Below are 22,426 nucleotides of genomic sequence, written 5' to 3'. Positions count from 1 at the left end.
CGAACGGTACCCTGAATCTTGTCTGTCAGAGCCGCATATCCAGCCCAAATTTGGGCTAGGCTTGTGCTAGCCACAGACAGCGCACGTTTCCAGGTTCTCCCGGGAAAGCTCGGACCCGCCCGTTAATGCCGAGGGAGGAGAGGAGACGTGGGCCCACACGAACCCGCATGCGTCAGCTCGTCTTAAATGAAGACCGCAGTCGCTCTCCACACACCAGTCATTGCCACTACCGAAGCTTCCTAACCACCCCCAGGCACCCTCCTCCACAAACTCTAGCCATAGACATCAAGGCCATGTCGAAGGGCAACAACTGGTTCCCGGCCAGGCCTCAACGACCACGAAGCGTCGGGTCTGGTGGCTCGCGTGCCAGCGGCAATGGTGGCCGCCATATCTCTCGCGTGCCCATGCATAGGCTATCGCGCTCCAAGCGGCACGTGTACATCGACGTGTCGACGGCGCACCTTACATCGAGATCGGTGTGCCACTTCCATGTCCGGATGTGCACCTCCCGCACGGCTGGAACCTAAACCAGGCACGGGTGCCGGCCCCGGCCATCCCCTTGCGCGGCCATGCATGCTGCCAGAAGATCCTCCGCCACCGAGTCCACCTCATGTCAAATCTGCTACAGGTGGATTGGCCTCGTGGCGGCCAACAGGCGCCGCAACAGGCGGTGTCGGAGAACCTGCCTCCTCCTCCTCCTCCCGCGGCTGTTGTGTGGCTGCCGCCGCAAGTTTTCATCGACCTTAGCGACCACGCATTATCCATTTTTTTTCTTTTTCTTTTTTACGTCTAAATGTGGGGGCTTTGTGGCCCCAAAAATATATAACATATATCTAAGGCTTTTTCACTATTTTTTGTTGCGGGTTTGAGCCTTTTGGGCTCCCCTTACAGCGCATACGGATTTAGGCTGTTTTCGTGTCCGTTGGCCCGTTGGGATGGCCTCGGAACCCTTTCAATCGTCGGTTCAAATTTGAATTTCATGTGTAATCTTCAGCCGCTACTCTGATTTATCCTCTGCTCTGTTTTCTTCCTCTGTTCTAAACTGTAAGAAATGGATTTATGAACCAAACTGAAAAATTCGATTAAAAACCGCAGCGGATCATGGCATGAATGAATTTTAACCAACCAAAGAATAGTTTTCTTCCCCATTGCCGTTCACCCCAAATCAGGGAATCAAAGGGACGCTATACACTTTTCCCACTTTTACACACTACTCTACAAACAAAGAGGAGCCGCTAAGAGCGAAGGTTGACGGCAGGACAAGCCTGTTCATGTCCGCGGGAGCGGGCCGACCTTGCGGCTGTTGCCGTTGCCGACGACAGCTGGCTAGTTGCCGCTGCTGCCGTTGCCGTCGCCGTCGCCGGTGGCAGCAGCAGCGCTGTCGACGCCGCACCCGCTCGGGATCGGCCCGAGGACGTTGAGCACCCCGGCGAATTGCCGCACGCCCGTCTGTGAGAAGTGCAAGTCGCGGAGTTTGCGGAACGCGTTCCAGGCGAGGATGCTGTCGGACCCCGCCTGGTGTGAACTCCCGGCCTCGCGCTTCACGCCGATAGAGCGCGCCATGTCCTCCAGCTTGCCGGGGAGGTAGGGCAGCCCTCGTATCATGTACTTGACGTCGTACACCTCGTTGCCGAAGAGGACGCGCACGTTGAGGAGGAACTCGGAGAGGGTGTCGGGGAGGTCCTTGCCCGTGAGGAGCTTCACCAGGTAGCCGAAGTCGGAGGCAGGGTCGAAGGTGACCCAGGTGATGCCGGAGTTGCCGAAGAGGCCCGAATCGTTGAGCAGGATGGCGAGCCTGGACGCATCCACGCCCTCGGCGCGGTTCCTGTCGAAGTCGATGCCGCTCTTGGTGAGCAACTCGATGGAGGTGGGGTTGTGGGGGTGCAGGAGCGGGTCGAACTCCCGGAGGTTGATCTCGAAGGCGAGGGAGGGCCGGGAGTCCGCGGTGGCGAAGGCGAGGCCGACCTGGATGAGGTGGAGCGCGTTCACGTTGGCCTTGATGCCGTCGTAGCGCTCCAACGGGGAGAGCTCAAAGTACTTCTTGCTGCTGGTGGTGTGGATCTCGCCGGGGAACTCCGTGTCCATGGAGACGTAGGGGTACTGCTCCTTGGTGGAGCGGATCCGCTCGAACTCCTCCTCCAGGTTGGAGGCCCACACCTGCCGGATCTCCAGCTGCGCCTCCGCCACCGGGTTCGCCAACCCGGCCTCCATGGCGCCCGGCTCCGGCCTCTGGGTGCACGCTTGTCCGCGTTGGCGACGGCGGCGGGCTGAGAGCTTGGCTCGGCAGCGCTGGGAATGCCAAAGTGGACTCGGCGGACTTTGGATTTGGGGATTGTGGCGAAGACGCCCGCCCATGGCTCATTTATTGGCTTTGTAGGAGCCGACTTTGGTCGGTTACAGCCCGGGTGCGGGAGAAGGGTGAAGAGGGCTGGGGGGTGCTTTGAGATGTGTGTTGAGGAGAATGGACGGTGGAGTGAGTGACAGACCGTTGAGGGCGTGCGTGCGCGCTATACCAATGATGAGCTGTTCCGGCCGTGGCGTGTCAAGTCTTCTGACCAGACCAGGACCAGACCAGGACGGTGGATTGACTCTTGGTCCAGCCAACACCGACTGAGCACAAAACGTAAGAGCATCTCCAGCCGCGTCCCCCAAACCGTCCCCCAAACCGCGCCGGATTGAGCGTTTGGGGGACGTTGCTCCCCAGCCGCGTCCCCCAAACGCCGCCCCCAAATATTAAAAGTATTTTTTTTGGCTAGAAAGAAACTATTTAATAATATTCAAATCGGTTGAACATAAACAAATTATATATAAAACTTCGAAAAAATATAATTAAATACATATAAACTATCTACTTCTTCTTCTTCGCCGATGGCCCCGCCTCGTCGTCGTCATCGCGGTGGCGCTTCCTGCTCGTCACCTCTTCGAAGAGGCGGTGTCGGCGCTCGACGCGTCGTCGTCGCCGGTGCTCGTCGGCTGCGCCTTGGCCTTGGCCTTGGCCTTGGCCTTGGCCTTGGCGGCCTTGGCCTTGGCGGCCTTGGCCTTGGCGGCCTTCGCCTTGGAAGCCTTCGCCTTGGCCGCCTTCACCTTCGCACGGGCCACCGCCGCCGCCGCGGCCTCGCTCTCTTCTTCCTCCTCCTCCCAGCCCCAGCCCATTCCTCCTCGCCGTCAGCCGGCGGCGGGGAATCGTCACCGCTGCTCGGCGTCCCGGCTTTGTCCCACCAATGGCGCCGGCCAGCGGGCTTTCCCTCGCCTGGAGGTGTCGGACGGGAGCCGGGAGATGTAGCTCATCGTCGCCGGAGGTGTCGGATGGAAGCTTGGATGAATGACGGCGTACGTACGGGTCTTATTGAGCGCGGATGAACGGCGGCGCAGAAGTCGAAGAGAGCAGCGGTTGCTCTTCCGAGGAGTCGGCGCTCCATTCCGGCGGGGTTGGCGCGTCGTCGACGCGCTTGCCAATGCGACGGTTCCGCTTCTGTCAACTGCACCGTCGCTACGTATGTGGCGGTTGAGCGTCCGAGCCGCCGACGGGTCGGCCCCGCGCCTCCTCGCCTCTCATTTCGTTGTGTCCGGCGTGCCCGGTGCGTCCCCTGTGGGACGGGGACGGGCTCGGGACGCCGGACACCGTATCGGGGCGCGCCGGACAAAAAAGGGCTTTGGGGGACGCAGCTGGAACGTTTTTTTTGTCCGGCGCGCCCCAAATCCCTTTGGGGGACGGTTTGGGGGACGCGACTGGAGATGCTCTAATACTAATAAGCAGGTAAAATCATATGTCACAAAAAAGATCTACTCCGTATGAACACAACCTGATCATAAAATCTAATAAGCAGGCCAGGAAATGGAATCATTTGCACCACGCAATCAACCAAGAATGATGCACAACTATGTATGTGAAACTATATGTCAAAAACCATGCCAGTACTTAGAGCATGTCCACCGCCCCCCCCCCTCCCCGATATCGGCCTCGATAGCGATTTGGGGGCCGGGAGCGAAAATGTGCTCGCACCAGCGCGCCCCAAACGGCGCCGGCCAATTGTCGAGCCCAATAGAATCGTCGGCAACCCCGTGCCGGTCCCTTGGCGAAGGACGCGAATTGGACGCGTCGGCGTCTCGCGAGGCTAAATTTTTTTGACGTGGGAGCCGTCTGTCAGCCACACATCCCAAAAGTCGACACCAGCGAAGAGTGGCGGGGCCAGCGGGGAGTGGCGGGGCCAACGCGTTAGCGGCTCATTCAATTAGTCCAATAGCTTTGCTCCTCGTCTATTGTTCAGGTCATAGAGTTGTAGCCGCTTGTTCCCACGCCTTCAACTCCATGGTCATGTCCTCTGCCTAGCCCAGTGCATCCACTGCATCATCACTTCTAATAATATCGTTGTCCAGCAGATAAGTGAAATACTCCAACTCCGAGTGAAAGAAGTTGCATCCTTGTTGTACATTGTAAACCTAACTAAACTTAAAGGCTGAACATTTGACATGCAACATCAACAATTTAGTTAGAACCACCTAATCCCTGAAAAATTGTGAAACTAAGGAAACACATCTGCAGAGACAAGTCGACTCCCCCCATGCTTTTCACACTTGAAGAACACACAGTCATCATGAACCGCATGTACGAATTCAAGCGCTTGATGACCGGGCCGCAATCTTGGCAGCCGAGGAGGGGAATGTACGGGCCACAACGGTGCAGCGAAGAGCGCGTCGAGCTTGAGGTCGACACGGCGGTCGCGGCAGATATCTTGTGCCAACGATCCAGCTCAAGTGGCACCTGTGTGCGGCTAGGGTTTGAAAGCAGAGAGGAGTAGGGGATTTCCTGGACTGATTTCGCGCGAAGGAGACGGGATCCTCTAGTAACTGTCAAAAAAAATTACACCAAAAAAATAGTAACTGTAAAAAAATTGCACTTATCCTCCTCTTACCTCTCAGCTTCACAAATGCACAACGCGAGACAGTGAAAGTTCAGTGACCAACGGCCTCCACGTCATCAAATACATTGACATACGTCCAACAAAGACATTCGATGGGACATGTTGGTGTATTCAATAACCGTAATTCATGTATAGTACAATCCAGTGACTAAGACTGCTCATAGTGGGAGTAATTTAGCTAGTAACATCACACACAGTGGAGAATCTGGAACGAAAAATGAAGGGTGGGCTTGAATAAAAATATACAACAATTTAACATGTATGCTTATGTAAGATGGGTAGGTTCAGAAATAGTTCTCAACAAACAATTAATGGGTTTCACCATTTAGCCGAGCATATGGATCATGAATCACGCCTACAAGACCCAGTTTGGAAAGACATGCACTACTTATATCTTGATTTAGCAGCTATTTGCCTCTCTCGCTACCAAAGTTTGAAGCTCTCATCATCATATATGGCCTCGGAACAATTATTTGATGAACTTATGCTCAAATTAGAGGGTAGGCTCGAGCATATCGACGCCTACCCGGTAAATTCACCTCTAATCACACACTCTAAAATATTTTAGTGACATGGCATAACAATAAATGACGGAAGAGAGAAAGATGTGGTAACTAGTTATGTTACCACAAAATCACACATCCCAAGACAAAGTAAGTCTGCAAATTAATAACCGAGATTTTGCATGATATCACCTCTAAATTACTTTCCACTATGAATGTAGTAACATGAACTAGTAACTTATACATGACACCACCTTATGCTACTCCCCACTATGAGTAGCCTAATAATGTATTTTACTCCTTTAGGCATTGCTCTGTTTTCTCCTCTCATCTACTCTGCTTTGTTTCCTTTAGGATACAAACGGATATGATTCCACATCGTATTTGTTTTCAAATTTGTTTTAGAGAATCCATATATCCAGTTTGAAGAAATATGACGGATAAGGATATCCGATTCCAATCTTGATACCAGATAAGGTGTATGAAATAGCACCAGGATATTCCTGTCCGAAAAATATTTAGGATTATCCAATGGATTTTATCTTATTAATCCGATTTTTATCCAAAATATCAAAATTAATATAGCATGTATACTAGACAGTTAGTTGGTCCTAATATCTCACTTACCTGGTCTCTCTATCTAATATGTTCAAATTTGTTATGATGATTGGCTATTAAACCATGCGTCGGTGTTATCGCCCCGACCTTACACATACTTATACTTGGGCATCAGTTGGGTTAGGCCGGGCCGAGAAAAGCCCGACGCATGAAAACTAGGCCCAAGCCCGACCGAGCCAAAAGCCCTGAAATCTCGTCGGGCTGTGGGGCCACGGGCTGGGCTGCTTCCTTAAATGGCGACTTCGGGCTACCTAGGCCTAGCCTGGCCATCGAGTCAACAAATCTTGGCCCAAGCCCGGGATTTTGGGCCGAGCTTTGGGTCGGGTCTGCACATATCTGGTTGATTTTATTCCCGCCCCAAATCCGCTCCATTCCCGTTCCAAATATGTGGTCTCATATATCCTTATTCGAATGCGATCGGTCATTATCCAATCCGATTCGAATCAGGATTCAAAATATGGTATTAGTATATGGAGAAGGCAAAAAAACCGATAATGTGGTATTAGGATATGGTGAAGGCAAAATGCGATATGATTCGATCCGATCCGTTTACATCTCTAGTTTCCTTCCTCTATTCTGAAATGGAAGGGATCGATTTAGAAACCAAACTGAAAAATCGATTTGAAACCAAAGTTGGTCAGGGCATGAATTTTAACAAACCAAAGAATAGTTTTCTCCCCCATTGCTGTTCACCCCAAATCGAGGAATCAAGGGACGCTATACACTTGTACCGACTACTCTACAAACAGGAGGCGCTAGGAACGAATCAACGCAAGGTTATCGGCACGACTAGCTAGCTATGGTCGGGTTCTTCTCGGCGGGAGCGGGGCGACCTTGCGGCTGTTGCCGTTGCCGTTGGCGGTGGCAGGAGCAGCGCTGATGACGCCGCCCTAGCTGTTCTCGTCGCCCGCGGCGGCGAGGTAGAGGTCGAGATCGAACTCGAGGCCGTGGATCACCCCGGCGAATCCCCGCACGCCCTCGTTGACGAAGTACTTATCGCGGATGCGGCGGAAGGCGCCCCAGGTGACGGCGCTGTCGGAGCCCGCCTGGTGCGACCTCCCGGCCTCGCGCTTCACGCCGAGCTCGTCCGCCAAGCCGTCCAGCGAGCCGGGGAGCCAGTGCCGGCACCGGCTTGCCATGTGCTTGACGTCGTACACCTCGTTGCCGAAGAAGACGCGCACGAGGCGGAGGAACTCGGGGAGGGTGTCGGGGAGGTGGCGGCCCGTGAGCAGCCTCACGAGGTACCCGAAGTCGTAGGCGGGGTGGAAGGTGACCCAGGTGACGTCGGAGTCGTCGCCGTCGCCCGGGCAGACGAGGCCCGAGCCCATGAGCAGGGACGCGAAGTCGCGCGCGTCGACGCCGTCGGCGCGGTTCCTGGCGAAGTCGATGCCGCTGTCGGCGAGGAAGGCGACCGAGCCGCTGCCGTGCGGGTGCACGCGCGGGTCGAACTCCCGGAGGTTGATCTCGAAGGCGACGGCGGGCGGGGAGTCCGCGGTGGCGGCGAAGGCGAGGCCGACCTGGATGAGGTGGAGCGCGTCCACGTTGGCCTTGAGGCTCGCGTAGCGCTCCGGCGGGGTGAGCTCCGCGTGGTGCTTGCTGGGGGCGTGGATCACGCCGGGGAACTCCGTGTCCATGGAGACGTAGGGGTAGTGCTCCTGCGCGTGCTGGATCCACGCGAACTCGGCCTCCAAGTTGTGCGCCCACACCTGCCGGATCTGCAGCTTGCTCTCCGCCGCCGCCGGGTTCGCGAACCCGGCCTTCATGGCGGCCGGCCCCGGGTGCACGGTCATGCGCGGCGGCGGCGGCGGCGGCGTGCGGAGAGGTTGGATCGTGGAGCGCTGAGAAGTTTGAGCGGGACGCGGCGGAGACTGGTTTGGATTTGGGGAATTGTCGCGAAGACGGCCATGGCTTTATAGGACTCGGAGTTGGTCGGTTCCAGCCCCGCTGCGGGGAACGGAAGGAGAAGACGGCTGGGGGCGCTTTGAGATGTGTGCTGGGGAGAATGGACGGTGTGGACTGACTGACAGACCGTTGATGAGAATGGACGGGCCTGTCAAGTCTGGCCAGGGCAGACCAGTTTCACTCGAAAAAGACCAGACCAGGACGGTGGATTGACTCTTGGTCCAGCCATCACCAACTGAGCATAAAACCTATAAGCAGGTGAAATCACATGTCAGAAAAGATCTATGAACACAATCTGAACATAAAACCTACTGATAAGCAGGTAAAAAAATGAATGAAGATACAGTTCAGCATCAAACAATCATTGGCGCCACCCAACCAAGAGTGTTGAAATTGAGAAATGTAGCAGTACAACATGCATATCATATCATGTCCTTCTCTTCATCAAACATATATAGTGCAACAATGGACTAAACGCAAAGAGCCAAACGAAAATAAGTGAATAACATATACTATCGTATATGTTATTCACAGTAACTACAGATACTGAAATTCTGCATCGTGTTGGCCGTTCAAAATTAATCTGTACACACATGTAAATTTTTCAAATGACGTGACACAGGAATTTACGAGAAAGGAACTGGATGTCTCGAACAGTTACAAAGAAGCAAACGAAATAATACTAAAACGGTTACTGATGCTACCTTGCACAGGACAGTAGTTTCAAAAATGAATTTATAACTGATCACTAAACAAAAGGAAAGGAAGATGGTTCTTCTCTATTGGACTCTCAAGCAGAATCATGTCTACGCGCCACCTTTTCTTCTCCTAGTAGTTCTTTTTACAGTATATGGAGTCCCAGCAGTAACTCTGACGGTCTTCTGATCACGATCACTCACAGGCTGCTCATTCAGGGGCTGGCTACTCTCTGTGGGTACACTTGTGCTGGTCTCCGTGGGTGAACTTGTCCCAGGAACACTGCTGGTCTCTGTGGGTGCACTTGTTCTGGGAAGGATTCTTGTTTTCTGGGATTTGCTTGCGCTAATCTGCCTCCGTAGGCGCAGCATCTCACCCTTCGCTAACGCCAGTTCCTCTTCAAGGTGTCTAGACCTCATTTCAAAGGTCTCCTTCTCTGTCTGAAGCCTTGTGATAAGATTCTGAGCATCCTCGCTATTTTCCTGAGCTACGGTAGTGATTTTCTGTTGTTCATCCAGAGCTTTTGATAGCATCTCCTTCTCTGCCTCGAGAGTGGCGTTCTTAGAATGAGTGGTCTCTAGCGCCTTGGACAGTGACAGTGCGCTCGTGTTCATCTCGTCAAGTGATCTGGTTGCCTCGTCCAGGTCTGCTTCGAGAGCTCTTCGTGCTTGGGAATCTACCTGCAGCTGTTTGGCCAAAGCTTCAAGCTCCCTATTCAAAGTAGTCACGATTCTCCTTTCATCGACAAGCTCCTGCGTGGTGGACTCGAACTTCTTATACACATCCAGCAGTTCTTTCTTCAGATTGTCACGAGCTTCCACAACAGATGCAAGCTCTTCAGATGTAGCTTCAAGTTCTTCCTGCCCCTTCTGAACCATCTCTTTAACTGAGACCAGCTCATCTGACAGAGCTTTAGATATTGATTCTACCTCTCCAAGCTTGGAATTCAGACCGTCATGCATTTCACTGAACTCGGTTTGGAGGTTTGAAATCTGCAATACCAGGTCCTGATTCATTCTATTTGCTTCAGCAAGTTCATCTGAAAGTTTGGAAACCTCAGTTCTGGAATCACTTAGGGTCTCTTCAGTGGATTGAAGGGAATCTCTTAAACTTTGAACTGCCAAAACTTCATTTTCTAGCATTGCTCTGGTGGCATCCAATTCCTTGTTCAACTCGAGAATGATTTCATGGTCTTTACTGGAGTCACTTAATGCAACAGAGAGCTTTCCTTCCATCTGCTTGATTAGATCATCTTTCTCAGAGAGTAGTCCGAAATCTTGATTTGCTCTCGTCTCAGAAGAAGCCTTCAAGTCTGCATACTCTTTTCTTAACTCTTCTATTTTTTCCTCAGCTTCATTCTTTGCAGAGTTCAATATTTGAAGCTTCTCACTTAGTGAATCAATTGAAGATGTCTTAGAAGCAACATCGTTTTTTGTTGTATGAATCTCTTCCTCCAGGCGCTGTATTTTAGCATTTGCAATATCCAGGCTCTCTTTAGTTTGATCAGAGAAAGAGCAAAGATTCTGGTAGTCTGCTTCCTTCGAAGAAAGTAATGAGCTGAGTTCCTTGATGCGTTTTTCCTTACTGTCAGTTTCTTGGCTGAGAAGAATTATTTTTTCCTGCAACACATTAGTTTCATCCACTTTCTCTGCCAGTTTGGCTTCAAGCACATCTTTGTCATTCCCAGCTTGTGCAATACTACTCTCTAGTCGCTGTATTTCATCCTTAAGTTCCTCAGCTCTTGTCTTCTCCCTTCTGAATTCTTCGCTTAACGATGTTACAGTCTTTTTTGTTGAAGCCAATTGATCTAAGAGAGAAGCTTCCTGCTCCTGGAACTTTATCGATTGCTTCTTTTGTGCTACCTGTTGCTCTAGTAACCTTTTCTCATAGTTGTCCCTCGTGAAAGAGATCGCTGCCTCTTTTTCAGCCAACTTGCTCTCCAACTGAAAAAATAGCATTATAGACATATCAGATAAATATCCCATTTTCATATGTCAATTAGAACAAATATAGACTTCAAGGTATTAAAGAACTTAAAATACTTGTTGCATCCCTATGCGAGTTATACTCTTGAGAGAGCCAATTAAAATAACATTATGGCAGGAAATAAGAGTATTAATGTGTGCATGTTTATCCCTGAGTACTATACTTACCAGCCTAACAAAAACTATTTCTAGTCATTCAATTTGTGAGTACCCCATTTCTTTAAAACACACGCTCGCCATCGTGCACACACGCATGTGAAAACATGCATGCATGGAAAGATGAATTATCTATGCTTATGCACAGTACTATTTTCATCACTTCTTTATTCCTTTCTTGGGATCTTAGCTAAGACTATACAAGAATATCACAGGGCATTTCAAAAGATAGTCAAATGAGTGGAAAATACGCTGACTAAGACATAATGAGGATCAACGGATGGCTAACATGTAAAAAACACTAATCAAGGACAAGCAGGCTCCACCATATAATAACTCAGTTAAACACAAAGGTAAGATCGCAAATGAAAAAATTCAGAAAATGCAGGAACAACTTTCTTGAACTTATGATGAAATATTCCATATTAACTTAGCTCCTCAACTGAATCTTTTGCATATTTTCGCGAAAAGCAATGTACGTAGGATATGCGCCATATTTATCACTTAATCAAGACTTTCCAAATATACTCGCAATAAAGAGTACGGAAGGTGGTGGCAATTCTGAAAGAGAGATATGCACGGCATTCAGCAAGGACTAGTAAGGCATGACTATCAGTAAGGCTATACTAAATTACAAATCGGCATATATCATAACAGACAAACAGCAGTAGCAGACACTAAGTGCAGGTTGGCAGATGATTTACAGATGAGATGGCTGATTCCAAGGTCTCCTTTTCCTTTCGAGAAGTACCATACAATGCAGCAAGAACACCTGAGGCAACAACTGCAATTGCATTCAGAAGACCAGCAAGTGGATTTGCTGGAGATTGTTCTTGCACCACTGGTAGGGGTGATTCAGGTTGAGGGGCTTCAAGTAGGGGAGCTTCTGCCTGAGTTACTGCAGGCTGCGGTTCATCAACCTTTGAGACATCCTTTGTCTCTACAATGAGAAAGCAACATCAAATGCTTATCTAACTTTGACAAGCCATGATACATGCAAAATAAATGATCTATATCCGATGTGTTTACAAAATATTTCTAAGTTAGTTGTACGAGTGAACAAGCACTAGATCGTAACTCTATTGTTATGTCAATGAGCAGCACCAAGGTAGCACAAAGACAGAGCAATTCAAAGCAATCTCACTCTGAAGTAAAAGGCCACAAGTGATACTCAGCCCTAGTTTCAGTTAAAAAACAAAAAAACAAAAAGATTCAAATAGTAGTAAACAGTCGAGAGACCATGATGAGTTTGCAGGTACACTAGAAAGTATTTATACAAACAAGAAAGACAAAGGAACGCATGATAGTACATCCCAGTAGGATTTTCTACAATATTCATAAATCCTATCTTTATAGTATGCCTATTTAAAATGAAGGGGGAAAGTTCTGACCATCAAGTACGGCCTTGTTAGGTTTACAGATGATTTTATTACGTCCAATCTTGAAAGTTTTGTAGCAATTCTGAGCTTGCTGATCTATCTTGGGGGCAAGGATCCCCTTTCTTCTAATAAACCCTTGGGGTAATGACATGCCAAAAACTGCGATGAATTAAGAAGTGATATCTGAATCATAAGTCATATTCAAATTTGAAATTCACTTGAGATAAGTCGTGAGTAATGGGTGCATAACTGGATAACTCTAATTTCACAGTTGTTCAATCATAACTAACATTCTCGTGCCACACTGACTACACCCAAGTGTTCCATGTCCAAACTGACCGATACTGTTTCCACAAAACCTAGAGATAAACATTTGAGGCGTGGCATAGGATTTAGTTTGAGGAATTATCTACAGTCATGATCAACTTTTTATAAAATCATGTTAGTATGTAGAGAACTTCTGTTCGATTTTATTTTTGTAGATCAAAGCTCTGATTTACAGACTACTAATGAGCTCTGGGTGATTTTCTAGAAAAACGCAACAGAGATTCATGTTTAAATTTGAATTTCAGCTAAAATATTCTTGACATGTAACATCTCATGCATATATACAAAATTACAATGCAACACTATATGTGGTACTAATGACCCAAACATAATTTTCTTGTTAGGTTGTTCTTTTAGTTTCAATAGGTTATAGGTGCATTGTGCAGTCTGGCTGCACTGTTTTAAAGTTGGTTCAGGACCTCAGGCTCCTGTGAGGCTGTGACATTCTTGGAACTGTCAGGTCATTATGTAAGGTGGAAATATCCATCCGATGTTTAAACGTGAATCTAAGACGGCATGCCATTCAGTATCTTTGTTTTAGCAGTTCACGGATGTATTGGTCAGAAATCTTTATAACGCTGGTCAGTTAATGAAAAATCTGGGTTAAAACCCGTTTCCTCAAACAGCAGTATAGCAGACAGATTGGGCGAACACATACAGAACATAATTCAACACGAACAAACGAACCCTTGGACGGAGTGCGACACTCACCGGTCACGAGTCCGCCGCTGCTGGGCGCGGCGGCCTTGGCGGCGGTGTCGCGGAGGAGCGGGAGCGCGGAGACGCCGAGGAGCACGGCCCGGCGCGCGAGCACGTGAGACGGGGTAGACGGCCCGCCATCGGACGACGAGGCGACGATGGGCGCGCCTCGCCGCGCGCGGTGGCGGCCGGCGGCGGCGGGGGAGCGATGGCGGCAGGCGAGCGGCGGCGAGGGGGAGGGCGAGAGGAGGAGGTACCCCATCGCGAGCGCCGCCCGGTGGAGGTGGTGGAAATGGCGGTGGTGGTGGTGGTGCAGGGGATTACCGGATTAGGAGCTGGCCCATCTCGGAGGCGGAGCAGGAGGGAGTGTGGGTGGGGCTCGGCTGGGAGAAAGGCAATCTGTTTTGGGGTGGATAATTACGGATGTACCCCTGTGTTTTTGAAGCTGCACGAGTCTTGGCGAGGGTGGTATGGGCTGTTCACCACTGGCCGTGCGGCCGCTGGTAATCAGCGATATGGTCTTATTGGTGATGTTATTGTTGCTGTAATTAAAGATGCATTGCCGCAAATGTTTTTAGAAAGATCTGAAGTAATCGAGCTGTAATTGTACGTACATGTAAAGAGTTTGAATATGAAGTAAGAGCAAGTATAATAGATCCTACTCAGCAGGCTATAAGCAAAGCCACATCATCAAAATCCTAGTTGGAGGGAAGAGAAGACAGGAAAGAGAATGAAGCGAGCGCTTCATCTGTCGCCAGCGCTAGCACAAAGAACGATAAGATAGAGTCGGCATGGTTGAAGAAGATGCCGATGCAAACGCTAGAGCTGGCTGCAAGCAATGAATGCAAGCATGATGAGTCTTGCATGCAAAAATAGAATAGAAAGCATTTAAATATTAAAATATTCATCAAAGCTACTCTAATAACCAGCTTGATGTACGAACTTGGCTTTTACGTGACCTGGCATGGGCTTACAGCCAGCAACCGGCTGCATTATTATCCTTGCTCTAAGGTTGTCGGGTGAGCAAGATGGCGGATTCGCCCTCCACGTGTGTTCTATGCACATGTTCTGTTTCTATTTGGGAGGGTGTATTTGGAATTTTATGCCGCCGGTGGGGTCGGTGGTGGGTCCGAGGTGTAAGCTTATCCGAATTAAGCGTCTCGGATTAGGTCATGTGAGGTACTGTGGGCTCGGAAATTTTATTTTTATTTGCCACCCTTCTCTTCAAATAAAAGCAAGTACAATAAATTCTAGTCAGCTGACTACAAAAATTAAAATAATATATTATCGTCCAGTTGGAGGAGAGAGAATGAGAGAGAAGAAGAGTGAACTATAATGCTACTAGACACTTTGTGAGAGTGAATGGTGGCCATACAATGATAAATTCAATTCGGAACATGGGAGCATATGCTCCTGCCACCGGAAAAATATTTTGAAATGTTCAAAAAATTTGAACAAAAAATTTCTTGCTTACGTATCAATATTTTACGTGCGCATACCAAGTCTTGTGAAAAACTGACATTTTTTGTGACTTGTGCGAAAAAGATAAACAAAACGTCTCATACACAACCATTTTTTACAGAAAAAATTGTCTTTTTATAGATGACACTCAAAATGTCGGTTTTCTGTGGAACCACTTTGTGAATGTGTAGAATTTCGAGATGTATCTACTAAATTTTGTGTTCAAATTTTTCAACATTTTAAAAGTGCATTTAAAATGAAGTTTAAAAACCGGGAGCATATGCTCCCGGGTGCCAAAACGCCACTCCCAATTTTATAGCTCACTATTGTACATGTTGGCTCTAGATTGACTATAGATGACATCACACTATTTACAACAGCTTAGGCATTCCTTGGCATCTCAACCGCCCACCATTCGCAGCACCGTATTTCGCCGGAGACCTCGGTGGAAACTTCGTCGGAGCATGGTAATTTGCCAGAGACTTCATTGTAGCAACGATGTATGCCAACGGCACCCTTACTCCTTGCAGCACCATCAACTTCCATTTGTAGCACTGTGGGCTGCCGTTGGTAGCACGCGACGACCATTTGCAGCATCGCCCGTCGTCATTGGTAGCACATGCAACCACCATTTGCAGCACAGCCGGCCGCCATTGGTAGCACGAGCATCAACCATTTGCAGCCCTTGGCAACCGTTGGTAGCACGCAAAGTTCTCAAGCTGAATCCGATGAGCGGGCCAGGATGCGGCCGGAGCAGGACGAAGGAGAAACGAGACAACGGCACCGATGTCGGGTCGTCGAAGAGTGCCTCCGCCGTGGTCACTATCTCCGACTGTGGACTACATCTCCGACGGTGATGCGGGCGACCCCGGGGAGGCAGGGACGTGGGCGGTGAAGAGGCGGGCGGCTCAGAGAGCCTTGATGGCCGCGGTGAAGAGTGGCGGCGTCACCGACGGTCGCGGGGCGCTGTGCACGACACAGAAGCCATCCATGAGGACACGGTGTTCGCGCATATGCTTTGACGGCCGGCGATCTGCCAGACGGACGGCTCCGGCGGCGACCTGCAGGACGAGGTACGGCGGCGTCCTGCGGGACGGACTACGGTGGCGACCTACGAGACGGCGTGGGGAGCTCACAAGGGGGCGGCCATGGTCATTTACGCAAAAAGCTCCGTAGGATTTCCCCTTCCAAAAAGTGATAATGATGGAAAGAAGATGGTGGGTCTCAGAGGGACGCGTGGCGCGTGGTCAAGGTGGAGGTTCAGAGCGCGCGTGCCTCCGAGGGATATGAAGCATTTTCCTTTTACTAAATTCTCAAAAAACGTTCATTTTAGTAGTAGATAGTCTCAGTTTAAGGGTAACTAAAACAAATTGTTCATGTTTGCTTACTTTTTTTATTACTCCGTATGAACATCAATTGGTCTAGATGAACATTTGTGAGACTTCGATTGTGGACGCCGCATCAAACATGCGGGGGAGCAATGCCAACAGGCGAGCGGCGGCGAGGGCGAGAGGAGGAGGTACCCCATCCCGAGCGCCACCCCTGTAAATCAGCGGTGGAGGAGGTGGAAATGACGGTGGTGGTGCAGGGGATTACCGGATTAGGAGCTGGCCCATCTCGGAGGCGGAGCAGGAGAGAGAGTGGGTGGGGCTCGGGTGGGGAGAAAGGCAATCTGTTTTGGAATCGATAATTAGAGCATCTCCAACCACGTCCCCAAAGCGGCCCTCAAAGGGATTTGGGGCGCGCCGGACAAAATTTCCTTCGCAGTCGCGCGCCCCAAAGCCTCTTTCCGTACGGCGCCCCGAGCCCATCCCCGCTCCACAGGGGACGCTCCGGGCACGCCAGACACAACGAAATGCGAGGAAGGCTTCCACCTGTCGGCGACCACTTCCATAACGGTTGGTTCGCGCCTTTTATTTCTCGTTGCGCCTCCCACCCCTCTGCCGCCGCTCGATTTGCCGGTCGTTTCGACGATAGATATCTTCTGAGTCGGGCACCATCGTCGCGGCTGGCTCTCTCGCCGGCCTTTTCGCCGCCAATGCTTCCCAGAATGCGGCGTCAAATCCGCCCCACCTCCGCGCACATAAGGTGTTCCACGCCTTTTCAGGTAGGCGCGATAGGTCGTTGTTCGTTGCCTCGTATGCCGCGGCTGAATTTTAACCATTAATTTTGCTTCAGACATGGATAGCGACGACGAGATGCTTGTCCGAGTGCTAGAGGACGAGCAAGCCTTCGACGACGACATCTGGGAGAATTTTCTAGTCATCGCGTCCCTCCAAAACATGCTTGACGCCGAGGCGGAGAAGCGGAAGAGGCTGCGCCGCGGAGGATCAAGGCCGGGGAGAAAGAAGTCGAAGCCCTGGCAGAGGATGGAGGGGCATACCATGCTGCACAACGACAACTTCGCAGATGACGCAACATATGCCGACAATTTTCGGCGCCGGTATAGGATGAGCAAGGGTTTGTTCATAAATATCCTCCACAACGTTCGAGAGTTCAACCCCTACTTCAAGCTGAAGCACGATGTTGTAGGCATTGTCGGGTTATCGTCGATTCAGAAGTGCACCGCCGCCATGAGGATGCTTGCATACGGAGCACCTGCTGATAAACAGGACGACTACCTTTGCATGAGTGAGTCTACTTCCATTGAGTGCATGTACAAGTTTTTCCGAGCTATGGTGGAAAAGTTTGGCAAATACTACTTAAGAGGGCCAACTGAAGATGAGACTGCAATGATCATGTCACAAAATACTGCGAGAGGATTCCCTGGAATGCTTGGAAGCATCGATTGCATGCACTGGTCATGGAAGAACTGCATGTATGCTTGGCAAGGTATATACAAAGGCCATCATAGATATTGCAGTGTGGTGCTTGAAGCTGTGGTGGATTATGACATGTGGATTTGGCATTCTTTATTTGGCATGGCGGGCTCACACAATGACATCAACGTGTTGCAGCAGTCTCCGGTGTTCAGCAAACTAGTGGAAGGTCATGCTCCACCATGCAACTATGAGATCAATGGCCACCAATATACCAAAGGCTATTATCTAGCCGATGGTATTTATCCAAAATGAGCCACTTTTGACAAAACAGTCCCGGCTCCATCATGTCAGAAGAATTGCCACTTTGCTTCGCGCGACAGGAGGCTTGCAAAAAGGATGTCGAGCGGACATTTGGTGTGCTTCAAGCTCAATTTGCAATTGTCTGGTATCCTTCTCTAAGCTGGTCTCACGACCAAATGTGGGAGGTGAGGCAAAATTGTGTGATCATGTTGTGCATGATCATCCAGGATGACCGCAAGGATCAGGTCAGGAGACATGTTGGTCCCTATGATTGTCAGGGACCTCTTGCGGAGGTTGATTATGAGTTGCCTGCAGATTTTGCTGATTTCCTCGCCATGCACGCGGAGATCCGTGACATCAATGTTCGCGAGCAACTTCAAAATGATCTCGTTGAGCATATGTGGAGGATCAAAGGATTATCAGCAAATGCCGCGGCGCCTTGATCTCGCCCCATTTATTATATTTTTTTAGTTGTTCTATTGTTTGTTGTATTTTAATTTGAAACCAATTTTGGCGAACATATTTATTTGTATGCTATGTTTAGTAAATTGTTGTGTTTTCGAAAACCCTATAGAAAAGTTTCGGGGCGACGTTTGGGGGACGCGGCTAGGGAGCGACGTCTCCCAAACGCCGGCACGAACAAAACACATCCCCAAAGGCTCGATCTGGCGCCGGTTGGGGGACGCTTTGGGGAACGCGGCTGCAGATGCTCTTACGCATGTAACCCTGTATTTTTGAACATGCACGAGTCTTGGCGAGGGTGGTTGGGGTGTTCGCCGCTGACCGTGTGCATACGGATGACAGATTTGCCCTCCACGTGTGTTATATGCACGGGTTATGTTTCTATTTGGGATATTTGGGAAGGTGTATCGGAAATTGTAAGCAGCTGGTGGGTTGGTGGTGGTGTGGGCTCGGGTCGGTAGGACCAGCAATAAGCACATGTCTCTTAGAGCATCTCTAGCAGAGCTCGTAAAAATACGAACTAAAAACTCGGAGTTCGGTTCACGAACTCGTGTTTACGGGTCGAAAAAAGGCTGTAGCGCAAGAACAGTATTTGGTTTTCACGGGCTACGATTGCAACTGCAGCGCCATCTTCCGAACCCAGTAAAAAGGCGTGGGTTTTCATGGAATTCATATGCAAGCATACGGCAATCCCGTCATAATTAAATCAAACAATCGTCAAAATGATATTACAACACAACATTAATGCACCAGATGAAATATTACAGCACAGGTTTTGGGAAGATTGAAGGAAGCTGAAAATGTCTCAACCAAATTACAGCTAATTCTATGGAAAAATTGAACATAGATATGAACAAATAGCCTCAAACTGATGGTACTGTACACACATAAATGGAATGGAATGCTGGGATCAAAGGCGACGGCCATGCCAGTGCTAGTGGCAAAGCCCTCCAGATCATAAACGAGTTGGGCATGGGTACTGGCATTCTCAATCTGCCGATGCATTTCAAGGAAAGCTTCAATGCGATCTGGATTGCGTTGGGGTTCCACTCGGGTGCCAACGTTGTCATTGGCAAACGTTGTCATAGAAGCAGGAAAAGCTTAACTCTCTTTCATCCTCGATGATCATGTTGTGAAGAATCACACAACATGTCATGATGTTTACAAGGGTTTTTTGTCGTCCCAAAGCTGGGACTTGGGCTAGGAGCGATGGCAAAGCACTGTTGCAAGCACAGCTCAACCAAGCTCTCTCAATGTCCTTGCGAGCTGCTTCTTGAGCTTTGGAAAATTCAACTTCTATTATGTCTTGGGTATCCTTCACAAACTTAATAAAAGTTGCCCAATCCGGATAGATGTCATCGGCTAGGTAATATCCCATTGTGTACTCATTGTTTATAACCTTATAGTTGCAAGTGGGTGCTTCCCCATTTGCTAATTCGCAAAGAAAGGGGATCTTGGCAGCACGTTGATGTCATTGAGTGTTCCCGACAAACCAGTAAAACAATGCCAAATCCACAAATCTTGTGATGCAATGGCCTCAGTACAATGGTAGCATCTTTGCTCTTGCCAAAGTACTGTCCATGTCATGCCTTGGGATAATTGTTTCATGTCCAATGCATACAATCAAGACTACCAAGCATGCCAGGCCAACCACTTTTCTCATTTATCTCCATCAATCTTTTTGTGTCATCCTCATTTGGAGTTCGGAGATAGGTTCGTCCAAACAACTTGATAATCATGCGAGCAAACCTACGCACCGACTCTGTGGTAGTATCTTTGCCAATTTGAAGATACTCGATCATCGGTGTAATCCGTAGGGATGCTGTCAACACCCGGATTTCTAAGTCCAGATGCCTATTATGCCATACATCACAATCCCAGGAATATTGTTTTTGCGAGACATAATAGATTGATATCACAGAACATCATTCATTACAACTCATAATGGTCTTACAAGAAAGGATCACATGATCCAGTCTTACAATAATAGTTGATCTAATGATCAATTACAAAACACACACAGCGGAAGAAACGTAGTAGCGGTCCATCTGCTCGACAGGCAACTTTTGACGTCAGGAGTAGTCCTAGTTATCGTAGACGTCCTGCTGTCCATCATCCTGGTACTGGGGCTCATCTTCATAGTCTGGCCAATTGAATAGCCAGGGACACAACCATGAGTACTTTAAAGTACTCGCAAACTAATACTAATGTAAGCATTATCAACTATATCAATGGAATTCTAAGCTCTAGGTTCATTTGCATAAAGCCAGTTTTATTTCATAAGCATTTAGTAACAAAAGACTCTTCATTTGCCTAACTTAACTCAAGTGGGAACATTAGTGTCATTCCTACAACTCTGTTGTGATTCAAGTCAAAGTCACCTTTCAAGTTCAATTCACATGTCACCCATCACATGTCACCTTTTTGGAAAAGTTTTGGTGACGGAACATTATGGCCTTTCCAACTGTCCATGACCGCAGATGCGGCTATTCGAATAGGTTTACACTCTGCAGAGGTTGTACACTTGTGCCACAACTTTTGATTACATCCGTCAGGGATAACCCTGAATAATCATATAACTCAGTATGCGGATCATCAACCATTAACCTTTCACTTACACATCCTAGTATAGGCACCTCCCCCATGAGTTTGGCCTCCCAGTGATAGAAAACCGCCAACCTGGGAACTGCACAGGGCTTGGGTAGGACATTCACCTCATTTCACGTCATTTCACTTTCAACGGAGGCAGCCTCGGCATAACCCCTATGATGCTTGTTTAGAGGGAACCCATACTAAGACACATAAATTTCCAGCTAAAGCCTTACCCATAATAAGGTATTGTGGGGGCACTCAAGAATTGGAATGGTATCGCATCCGAACCCAATCATCAGTTTTTATCAAAATCACCATTTCATTCAAGTCACATTCACCTTCAAAATCTTTCAATAGAATAACTCATCATTCCAAGGTTTTCAAATTCAAAAGATTCACATGCTCCCAACTAGAGTAGTCACTTTTAATTTTAGCACTAGCAACTAGTCATGAGGGGTGCTAACTAGCTTGTAGCTCTCTAGGCTAGCTTTGATGTTCTTGAACTACTTCATATCTAGACTCAAGTCAACTATAAGGGTAAACCTTGATAACCAAAGTAAAAGCTTTGTAAGATAAAACTGGGACTTGGAAAGTAAAACACAAAGTAATAGGGTATTAATGCCTTGCTCAAGTTGAGCTTCCACTAAGGTATGTTGCAAGAGTATAGCTTGCCTTGATTGGTATAGTGATCAAAGCTTTCTTCGTCTTCCTGGTAGAATACCTCCTCCTCCTGGTAGTCCTCGGTATAAACGGATACGAGGTATACAATCACCACACAAAGCTTAAGTGCTAGACTTAACACAAAAATTGATCACACAAGCTATCCTATCATCACACATTACTAACAAGGTGGTGGGCTTTGATTTCTTTTAATAAAACTTGTATGAAGAATAACTTCCTCTTAGTGAAATATGGATTAGGGTTTCTATTTATTTCTTTTGGAGAAATAATTTCCTCTTATTGAATCTTATTAAGATTTAATCTCCTCAATGAATAAGTGTGAGTTTATGTTGACCAAGGTCAACACTTCACATTTATCATTTGGGAAAATGATTTAAATGAGGTACTGCACCTCATGCAATTTAAACACTACTATTGCAACAATTTAATATCTCCAAGTAATCAAGTATGAGGTTTCTATAGCTAAGATCATTTCCTCATATTGAATCACTTGAGACAAAGATTTAAATGAGAGAAAACCCCTCATACTATTTAAGAAATAACTTTCGGTAATTTTAAATGGACTAGAAATGGCCACATAGCCATTATTTTGCTCTAGCCCATGATCATGCAAACAACTATGTTATGTTTTTACTTAAACAATTAGAGTATTTGAAATGTGATTTATGAGAGTTGAAATCAACTCAAAATCACTTATGGTTGATTTTTAATAATTGTTTGAATTTGAAAAAGGCTCTGCCTTGTTATTTTTGCTACTTTAATTCTACAACAAATCTAGGGTTGGAACCAGTGTAGTTGTTCAGAGAATTTCCTAAGCTTTCGAAAAATACCAATTTCATAAAATTTGGCCCAGTGGATCTTCCTAAATTTAAATTTGAATTTGGTTCCAGTATTGAATTTAACTGAAAAGTTTTAAACGAAATTTGAAATACTGGGCTTGCACGGGAAACGAATTGGGCCAGCGAGAGGGAAAAAGAGTTG

The 22,426-nt window shown here is 48.1% G+C and overlaps 2 protein-coding genes across 2 annotated transcripts; both read right to left on the bottom strand.

Annotated features, from left to right (window-relative positions):
• Positions 1-6,933: 6,933 nt before the first annotated feature.
• On the bottom strand, positions 6,934-7,833 carry LOC124664789 (probable CCR4-associated factor 1 homolog 11). The gene has a single exon (XM_047202228.1). The coding sequence runs from the start codon at positions 7,831-7,833 to the stop codon at positions 6,934-6,936; it is 900 nt and encodes a 299-aa protein (XP_047058184.1).
• A 654-nt stretch (positions 7,834-8,487) lies between these two features.
• Positions 8,488-13,556, bottom strand: LOC124665209 (MAR-binding filament-like protein 1). Its single transcript, XM_047202628.1, has 3 exons — positions 13,200-13,556; positions 11,487-11,722; positions 8,488-10,584 (listed from the first exon to the last, which is right to left on the bottom strand). Exons 1-3 carry the CDS (start codon positions 13,447-13,449, stop codon positions 8,752-8,754), a joined length of 2,319 nt encoding a protein of 772 aa, XP_047058584.1. The 5' UTR covers positions 13,450-13,556; the 3' UTR covers positions 8,488-8,751.
• Positions 13,557-22,426: the final 8,870 nt, after the last annotated feature.

The sequence above is a fragment of the Lolium rigidum genome, chromosome 6, assembly GCF_022539505.1.
Source record: "Lolium rigidum isolate FL_2022 chromosome 6, APGP_CSIRO_Lrig_0.1, whole genome shotgun sequence".
NCBI lineage: Eukaryota > Viridiplantae > Streptophyta > Magnoliopsida > Poales > Poaceae > Lolium > Lolium rigidum.
Note: the sequence above shows the minus strand (reverse complement) of the source record. Positions and strands in the feature narration are given on the sequence as shown.

Excerpts from the sequence above, each read along its gene's own strand:
- LOC124664789 (XM_047202228.1), bottom strand. The coding sequence starts at position 7,833 with ATGACCGTGCACCCGGGGCCGGCCGCCATGAAGGCCGGGTTCGCGAAC.
- LOC124665209 (XM_047202628.1), bottom strand. The coding sequence starts at position 13,449 with ATGGGGTACCTCCTCCTCTCGCCCTCCCCCTCGCCGCCGCTCGCCTGC. Across the intron at positions 11,723-13,199 it reads CAGCGGCGGACTCGTGACCG|AGACAAAGGATGTCTCAAAG; the intron begins GTGAGTGTCGCA and ends TTCTCATTGTAG. Across the intron at positions 10,585-11,486 it reads TGGAATCAGCCATCTCATCT|TTGGAGAGCAAGTTGGCTGA; the intron begins GTAAATCATCTG and ends CTATTTTTTCAG.